General features: G+C 39.0%; 1 protein-coding gene across 6 annotated transcripts in view; it reads right to left on the bottom strand.

Annotated features, from left to right (window-relative positions):
* sick (sickie) overlaps positions 1-24,210 on the bottom strand; it is a 207,843-nt gene that overhangs the window by 139,353 nt on the left and 44,280 nt on the right. For 2 of the 6 annotated variants that reach the window (XM_033380906.1, XM_033380908.1), the window contains exon 1: positions 2,949-3,130. The exons of the other annotated variants lie outside the window; for them this stretch is intronic. In XM_033380906.1, coding sequence (XP_033236797.1) covers positions 2,949-3,023 — 75 coding nt within the window. In that variant the 5' untranslated portion in view covers positions 3,024-3,130. Of the gene's footprint in view, positions 1-2,948; positions 3,131-24,210 lie in introns of those variants that run through there. 6 annotated transcript variants of the gene reach the window in all.

Below are 24,210 nucleotides of genomic sequence, written 5' to 3'. Positions count from 1 at the left end.
AGTGCACTTCCGCACAGCTGTCCCATCGGATGTAGATGCACCACACACAACGTTGCAATCTCTTTTGCACACAGATTTTTGGGTTATCAGGAAATCATTAGCCATTTTCCTTCTTTTCTTGGGGAAAGAGAGGAGTTCCTTCTGCTCCTAGCGGAGGAGACAGGGACACATGCACAAGGAAACCCAAGGAATAGGCAAACAAATTAAAATTGAAGACATTTATCCACAGCCTCCCCCCAAGAGGAGGAGAAGGAAGACAGAGGAGTCTTGTCGAGAGGTCGTTAAGAAAATCTGTGGCAACACGAATCCTTTTTATATGTTTTCTGTGTGTGTGTGTGCATTGGCCATATCTTTTCCATCTCTCTCTCTATTACATTTATATATTTGATTCAGTTTCCTTCTGTTTTCGGAAATGTCTTTCATATTAATACCCTTTAAGGAATAATCATGAATTCCATAGAAAAGCGGTGGAACGCTCCATCGACACAAAAATCTGAGTACATGGCAATTTAAAAACTGAACACTTAGAAGTGCAGAGTGTCGTGAAGTGACCTTCCTGCTATTTTAATGATACAGTAGACCAAATCTCTTTTAGTAAAGGGTATTAAAAGAGCCGGCTAGACCTCCCTGCTTGTTTTTCTTTGGCCCTAACTTTATTTGCTTGCCTTTCAACATTTTTATTAGATATATATGTAATTATTATGGGCTAGGACTTCTGTGATTTAATGTCATATGAGCCAGATGAGTTATCCGTCAGATACTGAGGGTATGTGGATTTTGTAAGGCATTATGCTACAGATAAATAGAAAATAATTATATGGACCTACAAATTCTGTAGGAAATTACGCTAAAATTATACAAAAATATATTTAAATTCTACGAGAGCTTAATTTTCTTTTAAAAAATATATTTAAAATATCTAGAAATTTTTTCGATATTTCAAAACAAAATAAGTTAATTTTTAAGCAAAAGTTGTAAATAAATAAATCCTATTAAAGGCCTTAAGTAAACGGCAACAATAATTCAAAGTCTAACAAGTTTTTCTTGCCTTTTCCCCTCCTTGAAAACTACAATATACACTTTTCCCGCAAAGTTCTAGAACCAGACAGCCAATAAGAAATGCTAAACTCTAAAAGAAAACATTTCTTTGGCACTTTCTATTGTTTTTTGCCTCGTTCTTGCTTTTCCACCTTTCCCTGATCCTTTAGGGTATTTGAACTTTCCTTTTTGTTTCGGTCTCGGGTCTCGGGTCCCTGGTCTCGGGGCATTATTAGCTTTCCCAGACATTTGCTGGCCCCTCACATCGTTAGGCACATCCTTACATAGTTTTTATTATGCCACATGTCCTCTGCCACATGCCCCCCAATGGTAATCCTAGTGAGGCACTCATCTTCCTATTACTTACTCTGTGCACCGCCGTCTGCCTCCTTCTGCATATGCAGGCGACACATTTTGTTTGGCCTTTGCTTTGGCAATAAAAATATCTTTCTTGCATTGTACTTTTGCTATCTTTTGCCAGCCTTCAGAGTCGGTTCTCTCTATCTCTATCTCTGACTCTTAATCCCCTTTCCGGGGGGGGCTTCTTTCCACTGTTTTGTCTGGCTTTTGTCCCTCTGTTTAGAGCCCATATTCCCTTATGTTCCCTTCCGTGGCCCTCTACTGTTTAGCCATATTCCATTTTGTTGTTGCCACACACCAAGTTACGAGCTGGCTTTACATCTCAAAGGGAGGCCACACACAGGACACACGGGTAACAGGACAGGCACAACACACAACAATGGACTTGCCCCTGGATGAGAAGTCCTGAAAAGTTTGCTTATGCAAGTTTTTTTTTCGAGTACCTTATAGTTTAAGGGTTTATAGGGATTGTTGTATTCATGGATGAATATTTTTTAAGGTTGAATATATGATACATCTAGAAGTAGATTTTTTAAAGTAGAATCTTTAACGATTTCAATGCAAAATCAAAATTGTTCTCCTATAAAGAATAGTCTGTCGCATGTATAATTTGAAAGATATGGGGCTTTTTTTTATTGGTTTTATAGATGATGATATTATATGCCTAAACAACGAAATTTATTACGATCGTGTAATAATTACTAGAAGAAAAAAACAACAGCATGAAGTATATTCTATCACAATAGACACTTATATATTAAATCCGCCAGGGAAAAGACGTCAATTAATATTCAATATTTATTTTAGAATTTAGCACCAAAGATTTTACAAATATTGTATTTTCGACAGTTTCAAAGATAAGAGGCTCCTTTTTACTGATTTTATACATATTGCCGTTGTATAACCAAATATCAAAAATTATTATGATCGGAGGCTGAAGTCCTACCAATTTTCATAAATTCCAAGAATTTCTAAAAGAAATTCCAGGAAAATTCTTTGGGAAGCCTCTTCCTTTTCTCCCACGGACTCTGCCGATATACGTATTCTAGAAATCTGCATTAGAGGTATTCCTCAGTCTCTAACATCTTCTTTGGTGTACTATTATTGCCCTTGCCTTTGATTTCCTTTTGGTTTTCGCTTGTTTTTCTTTTTCTGCTTTAGGCTCAGGATTTGGCTTCGGCTTTGGCATTGGCTTTGGCTCAGGGCTTTCGGACAATAAACTGAAAAACTTGTTACTGGAAAATAGCCGTGCGGGCGGGCAAAAGTGCAAATGTCAGTGTCACTGTGGCAAGTCTTTCTGGCCATGGCTTACAATACGAGTAGATATGCCACTCGCATCACAGAGAGACTCCGCTGTGTGTCCTGTCTGCAGCATACATACAAACGGGAATATGCAACAAGATTCTCTATAGCTACTTTTCTTTGCATTTTCCATCTTTTTTTCTCATTGAAAACTACAAATAAAACTTTGTTGAGAGACAAAAGGTTGCCATTTCTTTAGTTTACTAATTAATTTATAGCCAACTCCTTTTGGTCCCTCACATACAAACCTTGGCATAGTCGCGCGTCAGGATGCCATTGATGTTGTCGCAGGATCCCTGATAGCTCACGCAGCGAGCCAACATTTTTCCTAAAGGCAAGAAAAGGGGTTTTCCTGATTGATGGCGTTGATAATTTTCTTTTCTATCTCCTTTTCGTTGTTTACACTTTTACGCACATTTTCTTGATAAGTTTTTCCTTTTTTCAAGCACTTTTTTATACATTTTCTGGAGTTTTCCCTTTGCTTTCTTATATTTTTTCATACACTTTATAGATATTTACATTTTTATACACTTTTTCATACATTTTCTTCATAGTTTTTTCTTTTCTTTACACTTTTTCACTCATTTTTTTGCATTAAAAGGTTTTATATATATTAACGGGTGGGGTTTTCAAATATTTTAGAACTTAATGGAATTAAAAGATGCATTAAAAGAACGATGAAAATGGGCCTTGGTACATATTATAATTTGAAAAAACTTAATAATTTGTATATTCTCTTTGATTTTATTTGTTTGTAAATCTTGATATAATTAAAATATCATTAATATCTTTCGAAAGCCAGGTGTTCAAAGAGCCAAAAGAGATTCACTTCACTTTGTTCCCCATTTTTTACAACAATCCATTCGGAAGGTATGTTTAGACACAGAAATCCCTGGAAGAAGACCCCCAACACCAGGCTCAATCCCAAACCCCCATCAGAATCTAAAAACCCAACTCATTCGCTATAGATAAGTACTCCCCGTACACTTATCACACATTATGCACCTTTCAACCGCAGCGCCTGTTTATGGGCCGCCGCAGCACCCTCTCCTTTCCCTTCTCTTTCTTTTTCATAAATTTTAAATTACAGCCCCAACGGTAGCCCAACATTTTGTATTCTTTACTTCATTATTGTTAGAATTTTTTTGCGCGCGCAAAGCCCCATTAAAATGTCAATTATGATAAAGTTTTATTGAAACGCCACACGGCGCTGAAAGGACATTAAAGCTTATCAGCAGGGAACAAGAATGAACCCCAGAAGAAGGCCAGTATGGGGGCAGGCAGAAAAGGAGACTCAGATAGAGAGAGAGAGAGGGGTCCTTGAGGGTAATAATAATACCCACTAAAAAACATTAGGCAATGCCTTTTCACTTTCACCCTTTTCAAAAACCGTACCCTCCTCTACCAAAGCCCTGCTTTGCCTGTCCTCTGAAACCCTTTCCTTTCTCCTTTCTCTTGCTTCCTCTTGCATTTCCCCCCCTTTTTTTCCTGAGGTTTTCGTGTTGAAAATCACACGCCCACTTGGGCAAACTAATTGAAAATGGAAAGTGCCACAAACACCTCTACGGAAATGGGTTTTTCGGGTGATTTTCCGAGGGCGAGAGCTTATGCATAATTGGAGCCAACGTCCGACACCCTTGTCAGCGACAATTCAGAATCCGTTTAGAGAATATTTTGCTGTTGGCCAAACAATTTTGTTAGCCTGGTAAATTTTCTAGTTTTCGTTGGGGCAAGGGGACAAGGGGTTGACAAATCGTTCAGGAAATCAATTTTCGTGCGGGAGGCGAGTACGAAGAAGGTCAAAACAGGAGCCCCCATTTACCAAATGAAAAAAAGGGGCAAACCCCCTGGAAAACCCGGACTCTATGTCTCAGCCACGCCCTTATCTTAAATGGGGGAATGTCATTCGGGTGGAGGGTAGCCACTTTTCCGAGGGAGGTAGCGTTTTTGCCTCGAGGAGCACTTTTTACCTTACATTTTCCCTTCTTCAGTCGTTTCGCTTCGCTTCGTGGAAAATGTCAGTGGAAATGTCACAAAAATAAAAGTAATGCTGATAAAAATTTTATAGCTTGTCAGAAAAATGTGCAAAAACAAAAAAGAAACAGGAGAACAGGAAAAATAAAGGCCCTCAGGGGGGAGCCAATGTTCTGTTTCTGTTCTTTATCAAAAAAGATGTCGCGACTTTTGGGTACTTTAGTTTATTGGAATTTGCATGCCACATGCCACATTCATGGCCGAGAGAGCCAGCAACGGGCGGGTAGGGGAGGGTGGGTCCGGGTTACTCCTCAAAATTTATGTTAAATCGAATGCCTGTAAATATTGTCTGCCGTTGGCTGTTAAATAACTCCATCGATGTGTCTGTGGTGTCTGTCTGGCTGTCTGTCAGTCTGCCTCTCTGTCTTTGCGGCAGCGTACGTGCTCGCTCGTTGAGTTCATCTCCCAGTTAACGGTTAGCAGTCGGCTTTAAGCTGCTTTAAGGATTCGAGTGCGCAAAGCTCTACCTCTCTCCATCTCTCTCTCTCCAAAGCGTAGTCAGGTGTGTAAGCTGCTCAGAATGAACAATAATAATAATCGTATATGTAGCATACTCTTTGTACAGTGCGTTTCATAGACATTAAGATGGGGAGGTGTGAAATAGGGAGGCATAATATTATATTTGTATTGTATTATGGAGGGTTTCCTTCAAAAAATCGACTTCAATAATTATCGATAGAATTCGTATCCTGCAGTTTCGGCCCAGAGCAGACTCAAATTTTATGAATCATTCGATAATTATCGGTTATTATATAATTTCGATAACTATTGATCATCGCAAGATATATAATATAAAGGCCGACTGTTTATTTTTATATATTATTTTATATTTTTTGTAAATTCTCTATAATTATAATTATATGCAATATCAATTAATTTTGGATATAATCAATAATTATCGATCATTTTCGACTATAATATTTATCATTTAGCAAATGCTAACGAGAATTGTAGTAAGTATTAATCCGATAATTATCGATTAAATATATCGAAATTATCAGTTATTTTTTTAAATTTATTTATTTTTTATAGTTTATTTATGAATAATATTTCAATTACTTTGAAAATTGTCTAAACTTATCATTCTTCACTGTCGTCATTCGCCTCCCAATTATGAAACGCACTGTATTTCATCGCTCAATATTGGGAATATTTCAGAAAATGTGTTGCCCTGGCCTACCTAATCGATAGGCATTACCAATGGCAACCTGTTGTCAGTCAGCCTCCTTGATAATGGAGCTGTCCAAATATTTATCCCCCACTGCCCATAGCAGAGGCTTAGGGTGGCATCACACCCTTAGATGCTGACTGGCTTTCCTCACTCTAACCTCATTAAATTTGATTGTATTATCGACTTTTATCGCATTTTTGACCCAACAGTTGCCCCCGAAAAGTCTTCTTCCCCCGTCTAGTGCCACCTGAAATTCAATTTGGGGACAGAAAGCGACTCAAAGCCTCAAAGAAGAAATCAAATCACAGGGCGATTGACATTTGAAAGTAATGTCAAAACAATCTTGGACACCTTTCCACGACACAACACACAGAAAAGGAAAATGGAAGGAAAGATGACAAAATGGAAAGGGAACTCCACTGATTGGGCAAATGATGTGTTGATGTGCCCAATCAACTGAGTTTTCATATCAAAGAAAAGTCTCTACCTCTTCCTCTCCCTCCCTCTCTCTCTCTCTATCTCTATCTTGACAGCATCATTGAGATGTCGGAAAAGATGGAGGCGGATTGAGTGCACAAAATATGACATCATTTAAGGCGAAAGGTCAATCGTTTGAAAACGAGCCATAAAACTGCTTTTAAAATGAAAACTATAAATAAATACAGTTTGTCTGGTGTCTAATGCTCTTTAAAGACTGCTGCAATCGCTGAAAACAGGGTCCATAAACGGTTTGTGTGTTTATTTTTTCAATGGCCTATAAAAACATTTATTGAGTTGTTTTAGTATTTTTATAGAACATAAACGGATTGGTTTTGTGTACGAGAAAACGGAAAGCAGATGAAGCTTAAGGAAAATAAGAACCTTAAAGATTTGGATACAAATTTTAAATTGAAACAAAAAAAGTATTAAAAATATCTACAATTATTTTTAAGTAAAATATATAATGAAACTCAAATAATAATCTTTAAAATGATGGCAAATCATGTGCAAATGTTTGTATTTCTGAACAAAAGTATGTAATATTTTCATTAATCTTTATGAGAGCTTCTCCTCTTTCTTATTGTTTCTTTATATTCATATTTCATAAAAGACTCACTTAAAGCCCTATAAAAATATCTGCTAAGACCTCTACCAACGACCCATTTCCCACCACACTTTATCGCATCTAAAGGCCAATAAACTAGACCCTTGTCTGCGCCAACAAAATACCCCTTCAACCCCTTCTGCGCTCGGACGGCCACCCCTCTCTGGGAGGCGTGTGTGCGTAGGTGTGTCGTGAGTGAATGAAATGATTATAGGAGAAGCCCACGCGTAGAACCGAAAGTGGCTTTGGGTCTACCAATCGAATGTCAGAAACTGTTGTTATTATTATTTTCGGCTTTTCATTCCCTAATTGCCAACAATTTACTGTGACACAATTAATATCAATGGGAGGAAAAACTAGACCGAAACTCAAGGCAAAATAAAGGAAACCCAGACCAAAGACAATGCCGATTAAATAATACAAGTTTTTGTCGTAAATAATTTCTGCTGATAAGCGGAAAAAGAAAACCAAAGTCCTAGGAGGAGGAAAAGTAAAAGTTTGCGACTGTATTCTGTCGTGTCATCTGTCACATAAATAATATTGAATATATAAATATATTTCTGGGCGGAACAACGAAGAAAGTTCCCGCCCCTTCGTTTAGCTTTTCCGCAGGGATGGGGAGGGGCAGTGGGAGGGGCATTTAATAATGACAGCTCATCAAAAATGTATATGCGACCCAGTTGTTGGAGCCAACCCCCAACGACTCATCAACTAAAAGATGCCACAAATAAAAGGAAAAACTTTTCAGGAAAAAAAGAAAAACAGACAAAAAAAAAATACACAAAAATATATATCACCCCACAAGTTTCGACCAAACTTTTGGCCTTTTTTCGCTGTGTGCGGAAGTGCCGGCGGCACTTTTATGGCAATTGGATATGGCAGTGGGTCCTTGGTGGGGCCCCACAGCTGAGGCGAGGCTAAGTGCCCGAATTAGCGATGCACGGGGGTCCTTTTATCGGGGGTCAAATGTTATATGGCGAAAACTGAGAGGCAAAAGGAGGTCCCATGTGGGAGAAAAGTAAATTGAAATATGGGATAAACGATACAACGAATAGATACTATCTAAGTCCATATACTGATTCTGATAAACGATTGCTCTTCAGAGAAATCACTTTAAAAATAGTATTTCTTCTACTAGAATCTTTTTATACACTCACATGAATGTGAGTCGCCCTTTAACATATCGTTAATATCTTAAACATTCATTGACCAAGAGTAGGTCTTTCCCCTAATGACACATTTTCCTGGTCATTTTCCCTCCCATTTACCTGCCTAGTGGCTGCTTTATGTAAGCCATTGGCTTATAAAAACATTCAACTAATTGCTGAACGCATCAATTGCTTGCCTAATTTTGCATAAAATGTGGAAAAGAAAAACATGGCCATCGAGAGAGAGAGAGAGAGAGAGCCGTATAGAAGGCTCACTGAATGGTTGACCACAGAAAGGGGACCACCCGGGAGCAGGAGGAGCAGGGGCGGCAGCAGCAGCCATAGAGGGAGGAAGCACCACAGGCAGGGAATGACCGCGCCACAGTCAACCGCAGTATATACACACACGATGACCAGCAGGACGACGAGGACTAGGCATCGCATCTGCGGCAAAGTCAATGGGATATATGGGCCATTGAACACAGATGTGACGACCCCGAAAGAGAGAGCGAGATCGGGGGCACGGCTCATGGAGTGTGCAAAACAATTGCAGTAAGCCTCGAGGGAAACCGAGACCCCAAATCGATATGAACACCATCTATAAATAGCACACAACAAAAGCCCCAAAGACCTCTCAAATTTCACCGAAAATTTCACATAAAAAACATCAGTAAAAAACTCCTAAAACCCAGTGGAAGCCCTGAAAATTCAATTTTGAAAATAGCCCAAATGGCAAACAGCTTTTTGACCCCACAAAAAAAGGGAGAAAACTTGCAGGCAGAAAACAATTTTTAATTATGTTTTCAATTAATAATGCGGCAACACATTTTGAAGGCAATAAAACAAGAAAAAGTAAGAGAAAACCAACGACAACAAAATTTAAAAAAAGAAAAGCAAGGAAAATATAAATAAGGGGGAAACTGAAAAAAGTAAATAGAAATAAAAGAAAATATATGAAAAAAAGAGAACAAGGAAAAAAAGCAAAGCGAAAAAACTAAGACCAAAAAATGAAGAAAGCCAGAAATTATGAGAAAAAGTAAAACTTTTTCGCGTTAATTTAATTACCTCTAAAAGAAAAGAGGTCCTGTGGATAGGGGTAGGGGTAGGCTTTAACTCCTAATTATTATGCCACACGAAATGGGCCAAAATGCTGAGTCGAATGGGGGAAAGAGGCGACACTGAGGTTAACAGCTGTTAACGGCATGGCGTGTTTCGAGCCTTAAGCTTAACAGCCATGAGGCATGAGCTGCATGAGGCATGAGCGGCAGGAGGCATGGAGCCGCTGGAGGCATGCGGCATGAGTCACCTGCAATTGACGTTGAATGGTGCGGAACACCCCTTTAAGGCACATTACGCATACGCAACGAGGCGCCGCCACCGCTGCCGCCACACAGAAAACCTTTTCCCCAAATGAAAGCACAACAAGGTGAAAAGTTTCCCCCACGGAGATTCGGGGCTTCTGGGGGCGGGGTCGTGAAACAATCAAACTTTTCCAGGAGACGCCACGGGGCACCCTCCTTTTTAACAGCTTGTTTTTACGTTCGTTCGAATTTAAAGGCAGCCCTGCCACATGGCGAGCCACGAAAATCAAAGCCCCAGCCGTCGTAATGTGATAAAAGCCCCCTGCAAAAGGAAAGGAAGTGGAAAGGAGTGAAATTGTTGCCTAATGGCTTCATTGCTGATGTCTGAGAAGAAAAGGGGTCGGGTTTCTGATTTCGGTTTGGGTGCAGAGGCACAGCTCGGGCACAGTATTTGGTACAGCTCTGAGGGACAGTTGCCCTTGTAATTTTCACATTTTATGTGCGTGGGCGGATCACCAGCCCTAAGACAAATCATAAATAATTAGGAATAGGGAGCAGCTTAGGGCAAGATTTTGTGGTTCAATAATGATAATGATGTTAAATGTGGGGGAATGTGTTGAGAGGGAACAAAACGGGCCCTTAGAAGTAAATCCAGAAAGGTACAGAGAAAACACAGAAGGATAAGATGTTTCTGAAGAATTTTTCTCTAGAAAGACTTTTAGAAAAAAATTTTTTTGATTAATTTCTAAAATGTAAATATTAATACTCTTAATTGTAATACTCTGTATTGATTATAATCCTCAAGGTTTTAGCTTTAGCCAGAAGTTAGCAGGAGGTTCTTTTAAGATTGAGATTTTCCCTCTCTCTCCATTTTTTCATTAGAATGTATTTGTATTTTGTTTATGCTATAAATATATAATTATTTTAAATTCATTTAATTATTATCTTTGATTGTAATTTGATTTGTTATTTAACTTTTGTATTTCAATTGAATTTAATTTTAATTAAAAATGAATTTTTTTTTATATTTTATTTTTATTTATTTTAATATATTATTTTAATTTCTTAATTCATATTTTTACATTTTTTGTTCCATTTTTATTAAACGTGTTTTTATTATTAGCATTTAATTTTATTATATATATTTTGTATTATGATATTTTATATTTTTAATACATTTTTATGATTTAATAAATTTGTAGAACTAATTTCTTTAGTTTTCACAACATTTTGCACCAATCTTAGTGGACATTTTAACCACTTCACTAGTAAACCAACTTATCAGTAAAAAACTATTGAGAAACATAATTGAATAGAAAAAACACCCACACTGGCGTAGCGATCTCCGTACAATGATTTATTATTGCCTTGCAATATCATTTAAGAGAACATAAATTTGATTCAATCATTATTTTTCAATGATGCTTGTCAGCATTTCCCTCCACCCCCACATGCACTTTCCCCTCCCCGCACGTACTGTGTTTTCCTTTTATTAACACTTAATTAACTGCATTTTCCGGGTAGCACATAAATTTCACTTGATTAAACCATTTGGCGGCACTACTTTTCCGAAATGAAAAGCCAATGAACGAAGCGGCAATTAATTCATTAAAAATAAAAAAAAACAGAAGCCAAATCAAATGGAAACGCGCAAGCGGAAAACGGGGCACGCTTTTCCATTCTATTTTCAGTTCAGAACAAAAACTTTTCCCGGTCCCGATCGAACCGCGACGCTTCTTCGATCAACAACAAAATGAGACTGCGGGAAAATCCCAGAAGAGAGGGACAGCGAAAAGAGAGATCTCTAGAGAGGGAGCTCGCGTGCCTCCTCTTTGGGGGAAAATCTATTTTTGGGTCTAAAAAGCCAGCAACATTTTCGTGGCAACATTTTCGTGGTTGTCTTTGCTTTCGGTTGAGCAATACGAACACGATTTACACCAAAAATAAATTCATGTAAAACGGAAATGTTTTAAATATGGCTATGGGCCGCCGGGATTAAGCGATCCACAGAGAAACGGAGAGAAAGGGAGGAACTTGCAGGAAACCTGAGGAAAATTCAATTACTCAAACCATTTGGTAAGGAGAAAGGACGGTTACCTCTCTGCTAACCGAAGATTTTGATACCCTCGGCATAAATTACAGAAATACAGGTAGAAAACTCCCGCCCTAACGACTGAGGGGTGCTTCCGCATGACGTATTTAAATTTTTTAGCATTCCGAGTTTCTACTCCTATTTTTGTATCCAAAACATTAAAAATCATCAATGAATCGAAACATTTAACAGTCATAAATACTGTGTTTTCTCTCCCAAAACAAACCTCTGCTGAAAGTCAAAGAACCCTCTCATGGTAAGGGCATAGAAAATCTCGTATTTAAATTACAAAGTAAACAATTAGATTTTCAGAGAAAAGTAAGTGAATGAAAGGCACAGCTTTTGGCCCCAAACACACAAATGCCAAATGCAGAGATGCAGGAAGGAAAACAATGAAAAGAAAATATTCATGAGGAAAATGATTCCGCCACCCAATCGTCAAGGAAGGGGAGTGGGTAGCAAGGGACTCTCTGTAGAGGGAAGGACTCTCCATAGATGGACGGAATGTCTCTCTATATAGGTAATACAATATCACTCAAGATGAACAAGTTTTCAGTTTCACTTACAGCAAAAGGGAGAGGCAGTATCTGCTGGAGGAAGAGGCAGTATCTGCAGCAGTATCTGCGGAAAGAATGGAGCTGGGAGCTGGAGTGGGGGGCACTGCCAATGCAAATAAGTCAAGTCAAAATTAATTTACATTTTACAACAGCAACGAAAGCATCCATCAGCAGAAGCAGCAAAAGCAGCAGCAGTACAAAACACAACAAAATATTGACTTAGGAAAACACAAGAAAGAAGAAAAAAATCCGAACCCCTTGCATACTTTCTGGGGTGATGTTCGCAAAAGAACTGATAAATTTATGGGGCGGCAGTCAGACAAAGGGCAAAATGGGAACGAAAATTGGCAAAAAGGAGTAAGAGAGGAGGAGATGTAAGACGCTAGAAGCAGTCCAAAACAGCATCATCTTTACGCTACTCTGGAGTCCTCAAGAGTTCTTAAAGTTCCATAAACTTTAACGATGGTACCCCCAGAAGAATCCACCGGAAATCCGGAAAACACCATTCGAAACTCCCTTTCAGAATGTCCCCAACAGCAGCGCAATTTTTTCTATTCCTCCAAGCACTTTCACAATTTCTTTATTCTCCCAAAACTCAAGCACTTTTTCCAAACAGCTCTTAAAGTTTTCCCCGACTCAAGGTTTAGCCCCTGCTGCTACGTTTCCCTGTGTTTTCCTTTCAATTTTCTGTTTAGTCAACTGTCAAGCCAGTGGAAAATTAGAGTGGAAAATTAGCGCCCTGTGTAACCGTTTGGATGGAAGGAAACAACAATAACAAAAAAAAAACTACTACTACAAGTTTTCGCCTGCTGTGGCTGTTGCTCCTCGTCATGCAACAATTTTTGCAGCCACAGAACATGCAAAGTCATGGCCCCACACACAAACACACACAAACACACACACACACACACTTACACAGACACAGACACTAGATGGCGCGTATATTAGTCATGCTAGTGATGGCTAATCCAGGGGGAGGCAGAGGTGTGGCTGATGGAAAGCGGTTGACTTTTTGACAGGAAAAAAGGGCTCTTGAAAAACAGTCGGGGAACTAAAGAGATAGTGGCGGGAGGAATTGTGAGACAGGGCTAATATTAGTTGAAGTATTACTAGTCATTCCTTCTACAGCGGTGGCAAAAACATTGGTTATACCTTCTTACCCTTATCCCCCGTCTAAAGTGTATCGAAGAGCACATTTGAATAGGGAAACCCCACTCAAGGGGCAACCCACCTTGACAGCACTTCGTCTTCTGCTGCCTTATATCAAAAGCAATTGGCTTGCCCCATGAGAAGGGTCCCGGTACCCCCTTCCATACTCCATTCATCGGCAGTGAAGCCCAGACAATGCATCCAGAAATATATCCAGATATATGTAAGCAGCATATCGTCCACTCTTTTAGCATCAATAGGAAGCCCTTACTCGGCCCTGGAATCCCCAGGAATCATTCTGAATGCATGGCTCCCTAGAATCGCTATGAATGCATATCCCTTTCCTCGTTCTCCTCCTAGAAACAAACCATATCCCGCTCTGAACTTTAATGCTAGTGCCACACGCTATTTTTACAAACAATTTTGCCAGTTGACAAGCGCCAAGAATCATGGAGGGGCACACACACGACATTGAACCACAGAAGGGAGCACAGGGAAAAGGCAACACGAAACGGGGGAGCATACTCGTACTCGTCCAAGGCGGGGGCAGGGGATCCCCCTACGATAACATGGCAACTAAGTGGCTGGCTTCTCCACAGGAAAAGAGGAGCTAGCTCCCTGGCTCGTTAGTTGTTTTTTGCATACTTCTCCTCCGTTTTTTGTTGTGGCCAAAGTCAGTACAACAACAGCAGCATGGCATGGACCTTGGTTTCCTCTGACATTTTGGCACTTGATGAAGACTAATTGCAGTTAATGTGGCATGAAAACAGCATCATCTATTGGTTCCGTAAAGTGTGGCCACGTTCTGGAGAAACAATCCCCTACCGACCGAGAAATCACACAGTTTAAGGCCTAATTAGGTAAACTACTTGCATTAATTAACAACAAAACACACAAACAAAACCGAGGCGGCATTTGGTTTATCAAAATTTCAGGGCTATTTATAGCAGGACCCGGACCCGGAGGCGACAACAAGAGGCGGCACAGCACGGCATGGCAGACACTTTCAACACTGTTTCACCAGCAAACCAAAATTCTTTCAATAAACAAAACAGTTGTCGGCCTCTCCAGACAGACTTTTGGGAGCGAAAGAGACTTCCCAGGGAGGAGCGGGAAAGGGAGAATCAACGGAGTGGGAGAATGATTTCGAAAAACAAATTATGTTTCTTATCCGAAGTTCAAGGTCTCAATAATTGGTTCTGGAAAGAATTTAATTGGAACTTCTTTGATTTTTTGTGTGGATTAAGAAAAGAGCTACAAATCAAAAGCAATTTTTATTCAAGATAAATTTGGACAGAGCAATTTAGATACTAAGTAGATAGATATTTATATATATATAAACAGATATATGCATATATACTCGTACGTAGATGGTTGTCCATTTGATAGATAGAAAATAACAAGACACGATTTTATTCTAGCTCATAAAAGTACCATGGTTTTTAAATCCATTCCTGACAAAAAAATCCTAGCAAATTTTACTAAAATATGATTCTATATTTCCTTTATGGATTTCTTGTAAAGCTCTTCTTAACTTTGAGGCTTTTTCTAATTATTTATGTCCCAAACTCTGTAGATCTTCTTTTAATTTGAAGAACATTGCTGGAAACTGTAGAACATATCATTATTAATAGATATACTTAATTTTTTCTTTTACTTTTTTTAAAATTTGAATTTATTTTTGTTTATTTTTTGAGATTTTTTGTTTGTTAATCTTTGTTTTTAAATAAAAATAAATGAAAATAATGCATTTTTTTAAATGCCATTTGATGTACATTTTTCCTCTAATATTCCTGAGAAAAGAATGAAAAAATGGATTCATTCCTGCTTTGAAAACTAATTCTCCTCTTTCTAATAAATTTACCAACTAGAAAGAATAAATATTAATTGTTTTCTTAGTTCGTTTTTATATTTATTGTAAATCATTATTATTTTTTTTTTGCACATATAAGCTCCTTTTTGCAAATAATTCCCTCGAAGGAAAGCCTCCGTCTGCTCCCTCATGAGTCAATGACTGGGTATTCCCCAAGTGGCATGTATGCATACAAGGTGCAGAGATCTGCTTTTTTGTCGACTTTAATTTATATAAATAACACCAGTGGCGCACCAGTGATGGTGCCACAACAAACATGTGCCACACTCTCAAACTAGGCGTGTCTGTGACTCTGACAAAATAAATTGCGTCAAGTTCAACGTGCCGCCAAATGTCGAAGACGACAACAACAACAACAACAAAATAGGAAAGCGGGAAGGAAGCTTGCAACTAAAAATAAATTATAAAAAATAAAATAGCGGACACGTTGGAGAGAAGTTTTGAAACAGAGAAGAAAAAAAAACTAGAAAAATGGGGGGAAAAACTGTCAACGTGCCTCATAATTAATTGCAACACTGCAGCACTGCCACAGGGGCAAGTTCTTGCCTCTTCGTTAGGATATGCAGCACGTGCGTGAGCATTAACTACAAAAAATATCAGGGGAAAACTTTTGAGTGATCACAGAAGGAAGGAAAACCCCCATAAAAGGAAGAAAAATGAGGAGGAATCCCCCAACAGTGTCCACAGGAAAGCAAGCCTCACACATGAGGCAGGAAAAGAAGGAGGAACACTCCACATGAGGCAGCAAAGGTAGGAGTTGTGACAAGGAAATCAGGCGGATTTTGATGGCAGATGAGTTCACGCCTCCATAATTTATGGTCTCTCATTAGAAGCTGCTATAATTTTATCATTTTTCAAACTAAAAACTCCACCAAAAGTGATGAAGGGGTTTACAAATAACAGACGGGTTAAAGTTCTCCCCCAAAAAAGGCGGAAAATAGAAGGGGCTAAAGTTGTGACATGTAAAAATCATTAATTATTTCTATAAGCCTTAGTGGCTCTTTCTCTTCAAAAATAGTTTATTTCTAAATATTATGACACTCTCGCTCTGATTTCCACATGAAACATTCAAAGAACATTGCAAAACACTCTCCTAAGGCCTCATCCTTTAAGGGCTTATGTTAAAGGGGTATTTCAGCTATAAATTCCCGTATAAACCACACAAATCACACACTGATTATTACAGCATAAAAAGCATATGAAACCATTCCGAGAACATCAATAAAACATAAAGAACGGAGCTCCAGATATTATGAGGTATCAGTCTCTCATCTTTTATGGCCAATGAGGCAACATTTGCATGTTGTTTGGGGCAACATTGTTGCACCGGGTCCACATCTATGCCCCACCATCCCTGCGGCAGCATCTAAAAGTGTTGACAACCAGAAGGTTGTGGCAACCAGGTTGTGCATTTGGGGACACACTTTGGAGTAGGGTATCATGCTCATGCACAGAACTCTGACAGGTATTTTAGAGAAGGAAGGAACGATCTTTTCCTTTTAATACATCAAATATATCAAAAGATGTACTATAAAACAACTCTCCTTAATTATGAAAAGTTTCATTAAATTCCTTTCTATTATCCTTGTGTGTTCCTTGATGTTTAAAAGATATTTTCTATTTTAAAGTGTATTTCCGGTGTAAAAGTGTATTCCCACCTTCGTTGTCCTCAAAACTATTCCACACATTCCTGACTCACTCTCTTTTTTTGTCTTTTCGCACTCTCCTCTGAGTATTTTTAAACTTTTACGCTCGTCTACTCCGTTGGATGTCACATAATTATGAGGCACACACGATGCTCATGCTCATGCCTCACACGTCTCATCGTCTGAGGAGGCGGCAGACGGCAGACGGCAGTCGGGCGTTCATTATTTAAGCCTTTTATGCGTGAGAGCATGAGAATTACGTAGGGAACTCTACTATATGCATGCATTATGCTCTTACGAGTATGTATGTATATATATATATGCAGAATATCTGGGAAAAAAAATATGTTTGCCAGCAGTTCAGTTCTTTTTTTTTATGATGCGCTAACTGGTGGCACACAGGACATGCACAGACGCCACTCTCTTCTGGCCCTGTCTCTGCCTTTGCCTCTGTCCTGTGTGTTTGCCTTTGGCTTCTGTGGGTCCCGTGGTTCGTGTCTGGTCATAAAGTCAATTAAACATATATAAATTTAATGAGAATGCCAGTCCAAGAGTCGAGGGCTTAATGAGCTACCCGATGAAAGCTGTTGGATGCTCAGGTACCAATGGAGATAAATCATATGAAATCGAGAATATTTATGTGAAAGGCAGTAAACTAGGGATCAAATAGAAGTAGTTTCAAAGGTGCTCTAAAATGGGAAACAGCATTAATTAATGGTATATTTAATGCCTTAAATATCGCTTTATCGCTCATCGTTCCTTAAAGAAAAATTGCATTATAAATATTTTATAAATAATATTAGCATATTTTACTCTGCACAGCTTTCCACTTTCGTAATCTCTTTGATCCCTTAAACCACTTACAATCATAATTACCTTAGAGCAAAGATTTTCATCTAATGAACACCCAAACGTAAGAAAATCCGCAAGAAATCCGCTTACCTGCAAAGAAAACAAAATACAAAGCAAATTAGAATTTGGAAATACGATAATAATGAGTGGGCGGGGTAATCCAATTAAAGTTCATTTAAATATTAGGAAAAATGCCTCGACCCACAACCTAATTAGCAACAAAAAAAGAGATTAAGTTACCAGCGAAAGAAAACAGAGCTTAAGGCCAGAAATATCAAGAGCAATTAGTAGGCCAAAAATTCCGAAAATATCAAGAAACATTTAAAATTCCCTTTTCGCTGGATAAATATTAGGAAATTCCTCGAGATTCGTGTGGAAAAACTAGCCCCTAAATGGGTTCCTGGGGCTTCATTTTCCGCTTCAAGTGTAGTTAATGCCAGCAAAATTCCTTTGGTCTACCGAAAAGTGTGCAGGAGAAGCAAAACTGGTTACAATGGCCATCATCTAGCATTCAGCGAAGAGCAAACCATGTCCGTCAGGCGGGCAGCTTCCTGTCTTATGCTCTCTAATATCCGTTTTACTCGTTATCCCTTTCTTAGTCCTCTTCCCTCTTTACTCCTCCTCTGCTTTGGGGATTTCTTTCATCGTTTTATCCACTTTGCTGTTGCTGTTGCTGTTGTTGCACTTTGACATGTGTAAGTGGCTGTCAAGCGTCACAGAATGATATTTTTCCTGCCATTCAGTTCTGTCCGGGGATGGCATGGCACCTTCTGCTCATTGTAGTCCCCTTTTTGTGTCCTGCAGGTCCTTCCGCTGCTGATTTTATTTACATTTCTAGGATTTTTTAGAACCCAAAAAACCTCACCCTTTCTGTACTCCTTTTAGCATTTTTTTGGGGACACTTATGCTAATATTTTTAGAGGCCGAGAGGGTTCCACTCATTCTGTTTGCACTCTTACAAATCCTTGCCTACAAATTGTTGAATCCGAGTCCCTTTTTCCACTACAAAGCAGCAACGGGCCTTTCTGCTGGCACACAAAAGTATTGCCAACTTTTAGGCTTAGCAGGAAAATCTCTTATATGCAGAGGAAGTCTTGTAAGGAAAGATGAGATCCCCTGATTAGGGAATACGACCCTTGACATGAGAGTAGCAACAAATTACTTAACGTGGCCCTCCAGGAGAACTCTTTGCCTTTGGGGGTTGCCATGGTTCAGAAACCAATATGAAACGAAGGAAAACTTTCAGAGGAAAACCTCTAGAGAGAGATGTAATGTGGAAGGAAACTTATGCAAATCTTGGGATATTTTAAAAAATCGCTAACAATTTCCTATTTCCAAATTGGACGGTCTCCAAATAGTCTTAATATATTTTATAGAAATTATTACATTTATTTCAAATTATTTTTGTAATTATTATTATTAGTAGTATATTTTTTTTAGTTTTTTAAAGTCTTTTTACTTAGTATTTGTTTTTTAAATTCCCGTTCCCTAAAGCTATTGTTCCTACATGGCTGACCCTTAGAAACTTCTATTAGAACCTTTACGTACATCCGATTTCCATTCTGAAAGTTCTAGAGGTCCCTAAAGGTTTGCCGTGTTAAATATGAAAACCCACAAACAAATTAACCTTTTCGAACCCAAAACTAAGAAATCTACACCAAAGAAATAACCATTCAGAGTCCTTATCTAAAAACCCGTACGAAATAACCTCTCAAAAGTTCAACTTGGAAATAAAATAGCCTTTAAACTTCAATTTTGGCAACCCAAACGATCTAACCTTTCAAAAGTCCCCCCAAAAGGAACCCTCAAATGGCATAACCTTTTCGAGAGCATTGGAATAGGAATCCCACGCAAAAAGCGAAACAAACTTTCAAGTTTAGGGTTTTCCATAATCCCTGCACCTTCCACCCCCACTCGCAAAAAACAATTCCACATTTAATAAACTGCAGCCATAGAGGAGAGCAGATTCCATGGAAACCCGAATCTGCAGCATCCCTCAGATCCACAGGGCCTCACAGCACAAAATTTTCTCATTAAAATGAAACTTTGTTGCATTACCAGAAAACTTCCTTACATCCTTCCATACTGCCATTTGCTTGCTACCAACGTGGCATATGAGGAGACCTTTCAAATCCCTGGAGCAAACGAGTGTCTTTAAACTGATAATTGGATTTAATTTTTGAATAGACACACGAAAGAGGCAGCGGCAGGAGAAAAGGCTGTAGAAAGAGCCATAGACTGGACCTCGGGACAAGACAAAACCCATTAAAATTTGCAGTCACCTAACCCATAAGCCATAGACATAGCCATACAGCTCCATACGAGATATGGAAGGCATGGGCCTGGGTTCTGGGCTTGGGCCTGGGCTTGGGTTCCTGCTTTGGGCAAGAGTTTTCTTTTTTACAGGGTACTTGTCGAGTACAGGAGGTATGTTGGGTTCGAGGAAATGTATGTACGAACTGAAACGAAGCTGATAATCAATAGGATTATTAACTCTGGCATTTCCATCTGTAACAATATCTTAAGCTCGTAGAACATTAAGCAGTTGAACATCAAGTAAAAACCTTTAGGGAACCAGAAAAATTAGAAATTTTTGCGCGGCACACCTAAAAATCATTGTAATATCTGTCTTTATAGAAAAAATCGTCACAATTGTTCAATGATTACAGCCAGAATGAAGAAAGTACAGCCAAATGAAGAGAACAAGTTCAAAACAACGTCCTTCCATCGGCTCTCAAGCTTTAACTCTGTCGGCAACATAGATCCAGAGAATTCAAGAGTGAGTTTTCATACCATAAACATTTTAAATTAGGTTTTTTCTTCTACAACCTATAGACCTTTAAATAGCCTCCTGGAATAGCGATAAGTATGGGTATCTCCTTGTAAAGAACATATAATGATGATCTTTTGTACTCTCAACTCTTTTAAACCAAGTAACCCCTTGTATAATCTATTCTAATTCTAAATTCAGGTATATCCCCTAAAAATTCCACAGTACGGCCCTGTCGATTCTCGCCGAAAATGCTATGGCCTTTCTTTATTGTTCCTTTTTGAAACTGTGAAAATTTTGACATGTGCTTGCCACATAACAATGAGGTACGTGGGCGAGGCAGTCAGGAAGGGAGGAATTCCCCCGGAGTGTCGCATAAATATTCATTTTCTTGACTTTAACGTTGTCGAAAGGGTGACTGCTCCACAGCGCCACTCTTCACTCTTCGCTCCCTTGTTGACTGCTGCATCAAATGCGTGTTATATAATCCCCTTAGAGCTGCCACGGGGCTAATTTTTAATTTTTATGGTTCACATGCCGCCCGCCTCCCCCTCCCCGTCGCCGTCCCTCGGCGGAGAGCTCATAAAATGAATAATTGCCACTTTTTGGCTCCAGTAGCTCCAGTCGGCCGTTGGATGCTAATAAAGCGGGAGACCCCGTTGGATGCTGGGCGAAAGGGCAGTCTGGCCCCCTCCAATCTCCCCTTCAAACAAATGGAGATTAATTTTATTATAATGTTTCCCGACTCTGGCGACTCTTTCGCTTCCCCTTTCTTCAGTGTTTTTCGGGGTCCGGGCATTAAATTAATTTGTGGGGCTACTATGTACGTGGATTGTGCCTTTTTTCGTGTGCTGTTGTTTGACCAGCAAAGCAGCTCCATGGATACTCCCACAGAGTGGATGGATACGAGTACTTGATTACATCCGTGAATATTATGGGTGCCCTCGTTTCGGCGTTTGAGTGCGGGCATGTGGTTTTTGGATTTAAATGAGTGCCCCTTCGGATGTTCGGATCCCTTTTGATGTGCTCCTTATGTGAGTGGCTTTGTCGAGGACTTGGGCGTTTGACAGGAGCTTAGGGCTTAATGGGGAGATTAAGACTGGATATTGGCTATAAAATATGTACAGTATGTTGCGAGCACCCAATGAATATGTGCCATTTGGTTTGAATGGCGAAAAGAGAGGCAATTGGGCTAAAATTGGCATGTGGATAGGTATTAAAAAAAAACAAGCTCACACCTCGAGGGTGTGATCGTCTATCGAAAATAGACGATTTTTGATAGGACAAAATATTCAAAAAAATTCCAAATAAATTTTAAATAATCGAAGCTCTAGAATTGTATCTAAAAATCGTTTAAAATTGTACTGAAAGGGTAAAGAAACCAAATTAATGTACTGAAAATTTACCAAATGTACATGAACAAATTTACTAAAACTGTCTTAGCGGTGTTCTAAAAACATAATACATTTTTTATAATCTTTTACTAAATTGGTTCTTAAGTTATTTTAAAATTGTACTTGGAACTTTTAGCAAAATAAAACTAAAAGCGTACTAAAAACGTATTAAAATGTTCTAGAATTCCAAAAGGTTGATTCAAATAAAATGTACTAAAACTAAAACGCACTAACATGGCACATAAACCAATAAAAGTGTAATAAATATGTTTAAAATGTACTAAAACTACTAAAAGCGTGCCTTATAAAATGTTTTAATAGAGAAACTAAAACTAGAACTGCATTAAAAGTATACAAAAATTATTATAAATTAATGCTAAAATTGTTTTTAAATTTTTTAAAACTGTACTACATTTTTAAGACATGTATGCACTAAAATATATACAAATATAAAAATATACAAAAATTTACTAAAAATAAAAAACTTCTTCTAGTTTCCATCGACTTCATGGAAGTGTCTCGCATTCTAGGCAAACATTCTCTTAAGAGTTTCCCTCGCAAAAGAATTTAATTTTCCAATTTCCCCATTAAAACCCCATTGAAAGCCCCAAAACATCGAGAAGCACAGCAAACGAAACAGCACATTTTGCCAGATATTTGTATAATGCTTATGGCCCTAAAAGGACACAAATCCAGACACTCCAAAACAATCATACGGCTGAGTCAACAAGGACATGAACGAACGTTGGGGTTTTGGGAAGAGCTTTCCGAGGGCGGTGCTCTCTGTTGCAGGATCTGTGACAGGATTGAAAAAGGATGTTTGGGAGAAGGTGGGGGGTGTGGCATGTGGGTGAGAGGAACAGGAACTCTGTTATGCATAAATCACTTTCACTTGTTTACACAAATATAGGCGCAGAGTCGAGTGGCATATAGAACTCTGATGCCAGAAATAAAAATGTGTTGCTGCCTTTCCCCTCAGAAGTAAAGCAGTCCGTCCGCCCTGAGCTTAACGAAATTTTCAATTTTTCCCCCAAGTTGTTGTTTTATTTTTGCCGCCACAGCAGAAAACAAAGGCAGGCTCCCTTTCAGAGAGAGAGAGAGAAAGGACACAGACCCATGGGCAGCAGGGCCGGACGTAGGATGTTGCCTTGGGTCCAGGTCCAGCCCCACAAATACCGTCCACACCCACGGGGAGGAGTCCAGGCGGAGAGTTCCATTTCCACCCACACACATCGGCAAATATTGAAAGGGAATAATAACAACAGTTAAGCAAACAATGTGCCTGCCACCCGCCTGCCGTCCGCCTGCCACCCAGGTCACGTTCTAGGGCTTAAGCCTACCCAGAAAGACCAGAAACCAAGGAAGGGGAATGCAGAAGCAGGTCCCAGGGAGTGTCGGCCTGGAATGCAGGCAGGAATATTATTCCCCGAGTTGAATAAACAATTTAAACGATACAATGCATATTTATACCCACGGTATGAGGAGAGTATCTGATGTGACAGATTGGACTCATAAAATCACTGCGATCTAATTATTATTTCTGCAAGAATGAAGTGAAATAATTCACACCAATATTATTTTACATGGTATATTTTTCTATTTTTTTATCAAAACTAAATAAATCTTCTTCGACAACTTTTTAGACCCATAAATTATGATATTTTCTAGCCAAATTATTAGTTTCAGAGGCTAAATCGCAAGAAAGCGCCTCTATCTCGCAGAGAAAAATTATAAATAAAGAGTTTAACCATTAAAATTAAGAAAAACCTACATATAAACCCATATAATTTGTAAAGATATTTCTTATTACAGAAGCTCGTATATTTATCCTAAAGGGTATTCCCCTGTCGAAACACTTTCCTACAGCCGTCACCCCTGTATTCTTTCCATTAATATTCCACAAAATGTAAAATTAATACGCAATCCGCTGCCACCAGAAGGAAGGAATTTCTACCCCCAGGTATGGTACGGGTATTATATTTGCTCACGTAGTCAATTGGCATTGTCGCTGAAATACTTCCTTCTGGAGGAGGGTGCCACATATCCCACACACTTTATAAGCCGGGCTTTAAGCCCCAACCCCTAATGAGCACTAAACAATAGATCTGTGGCCCCCGGCCTCTCCTCTATTGCCCGTCAATTAAGTTGATGGCCTAATAACACATTTGCCTCAATTAAATCAACACACGGACGCAGGACACACGACGCACAACAGCGGAACATTCACATCAAAATAAATAAACAATGAACCCCGAAAACAGAGCTACAAAAAAAACTTTTCCAAAAGAGAACAAAACAATTCCAGTCCAGGGGAAACTTCAGGGGAAAAGTTTTGTGTCAAAACTTTGGCAAAACTCAAACTTTGTTTTGCTATTAGCCAAAAGCAAAAAAAAAAAACAAAACCAACAAGAGGGAGATGTGGGACAGACTTTGTGGCAC

The sequence above is a fragment of the Drosophila pseudoobscura genome, chromosome 4 (assembly GCF_009870125.1).
Source record: "Drosophila pseudoobscura strain MV-25-SWS-2005 chromosome 4, UCI_Dpse_MV25, whole genome shotgun sequence".
Classification (NCBI taxonomy): Eukaryota; Metazoa; Arthropoda; class Insecta; order Diptera; family Drosophilidae; genus Drosophila; species Drosophila pseudoobscura.
The sequence above is the reverse complement of the archived record's forward strand: the minus strand, read 5'-3'. Positions and strand labels throughout refer to the sequence as shown.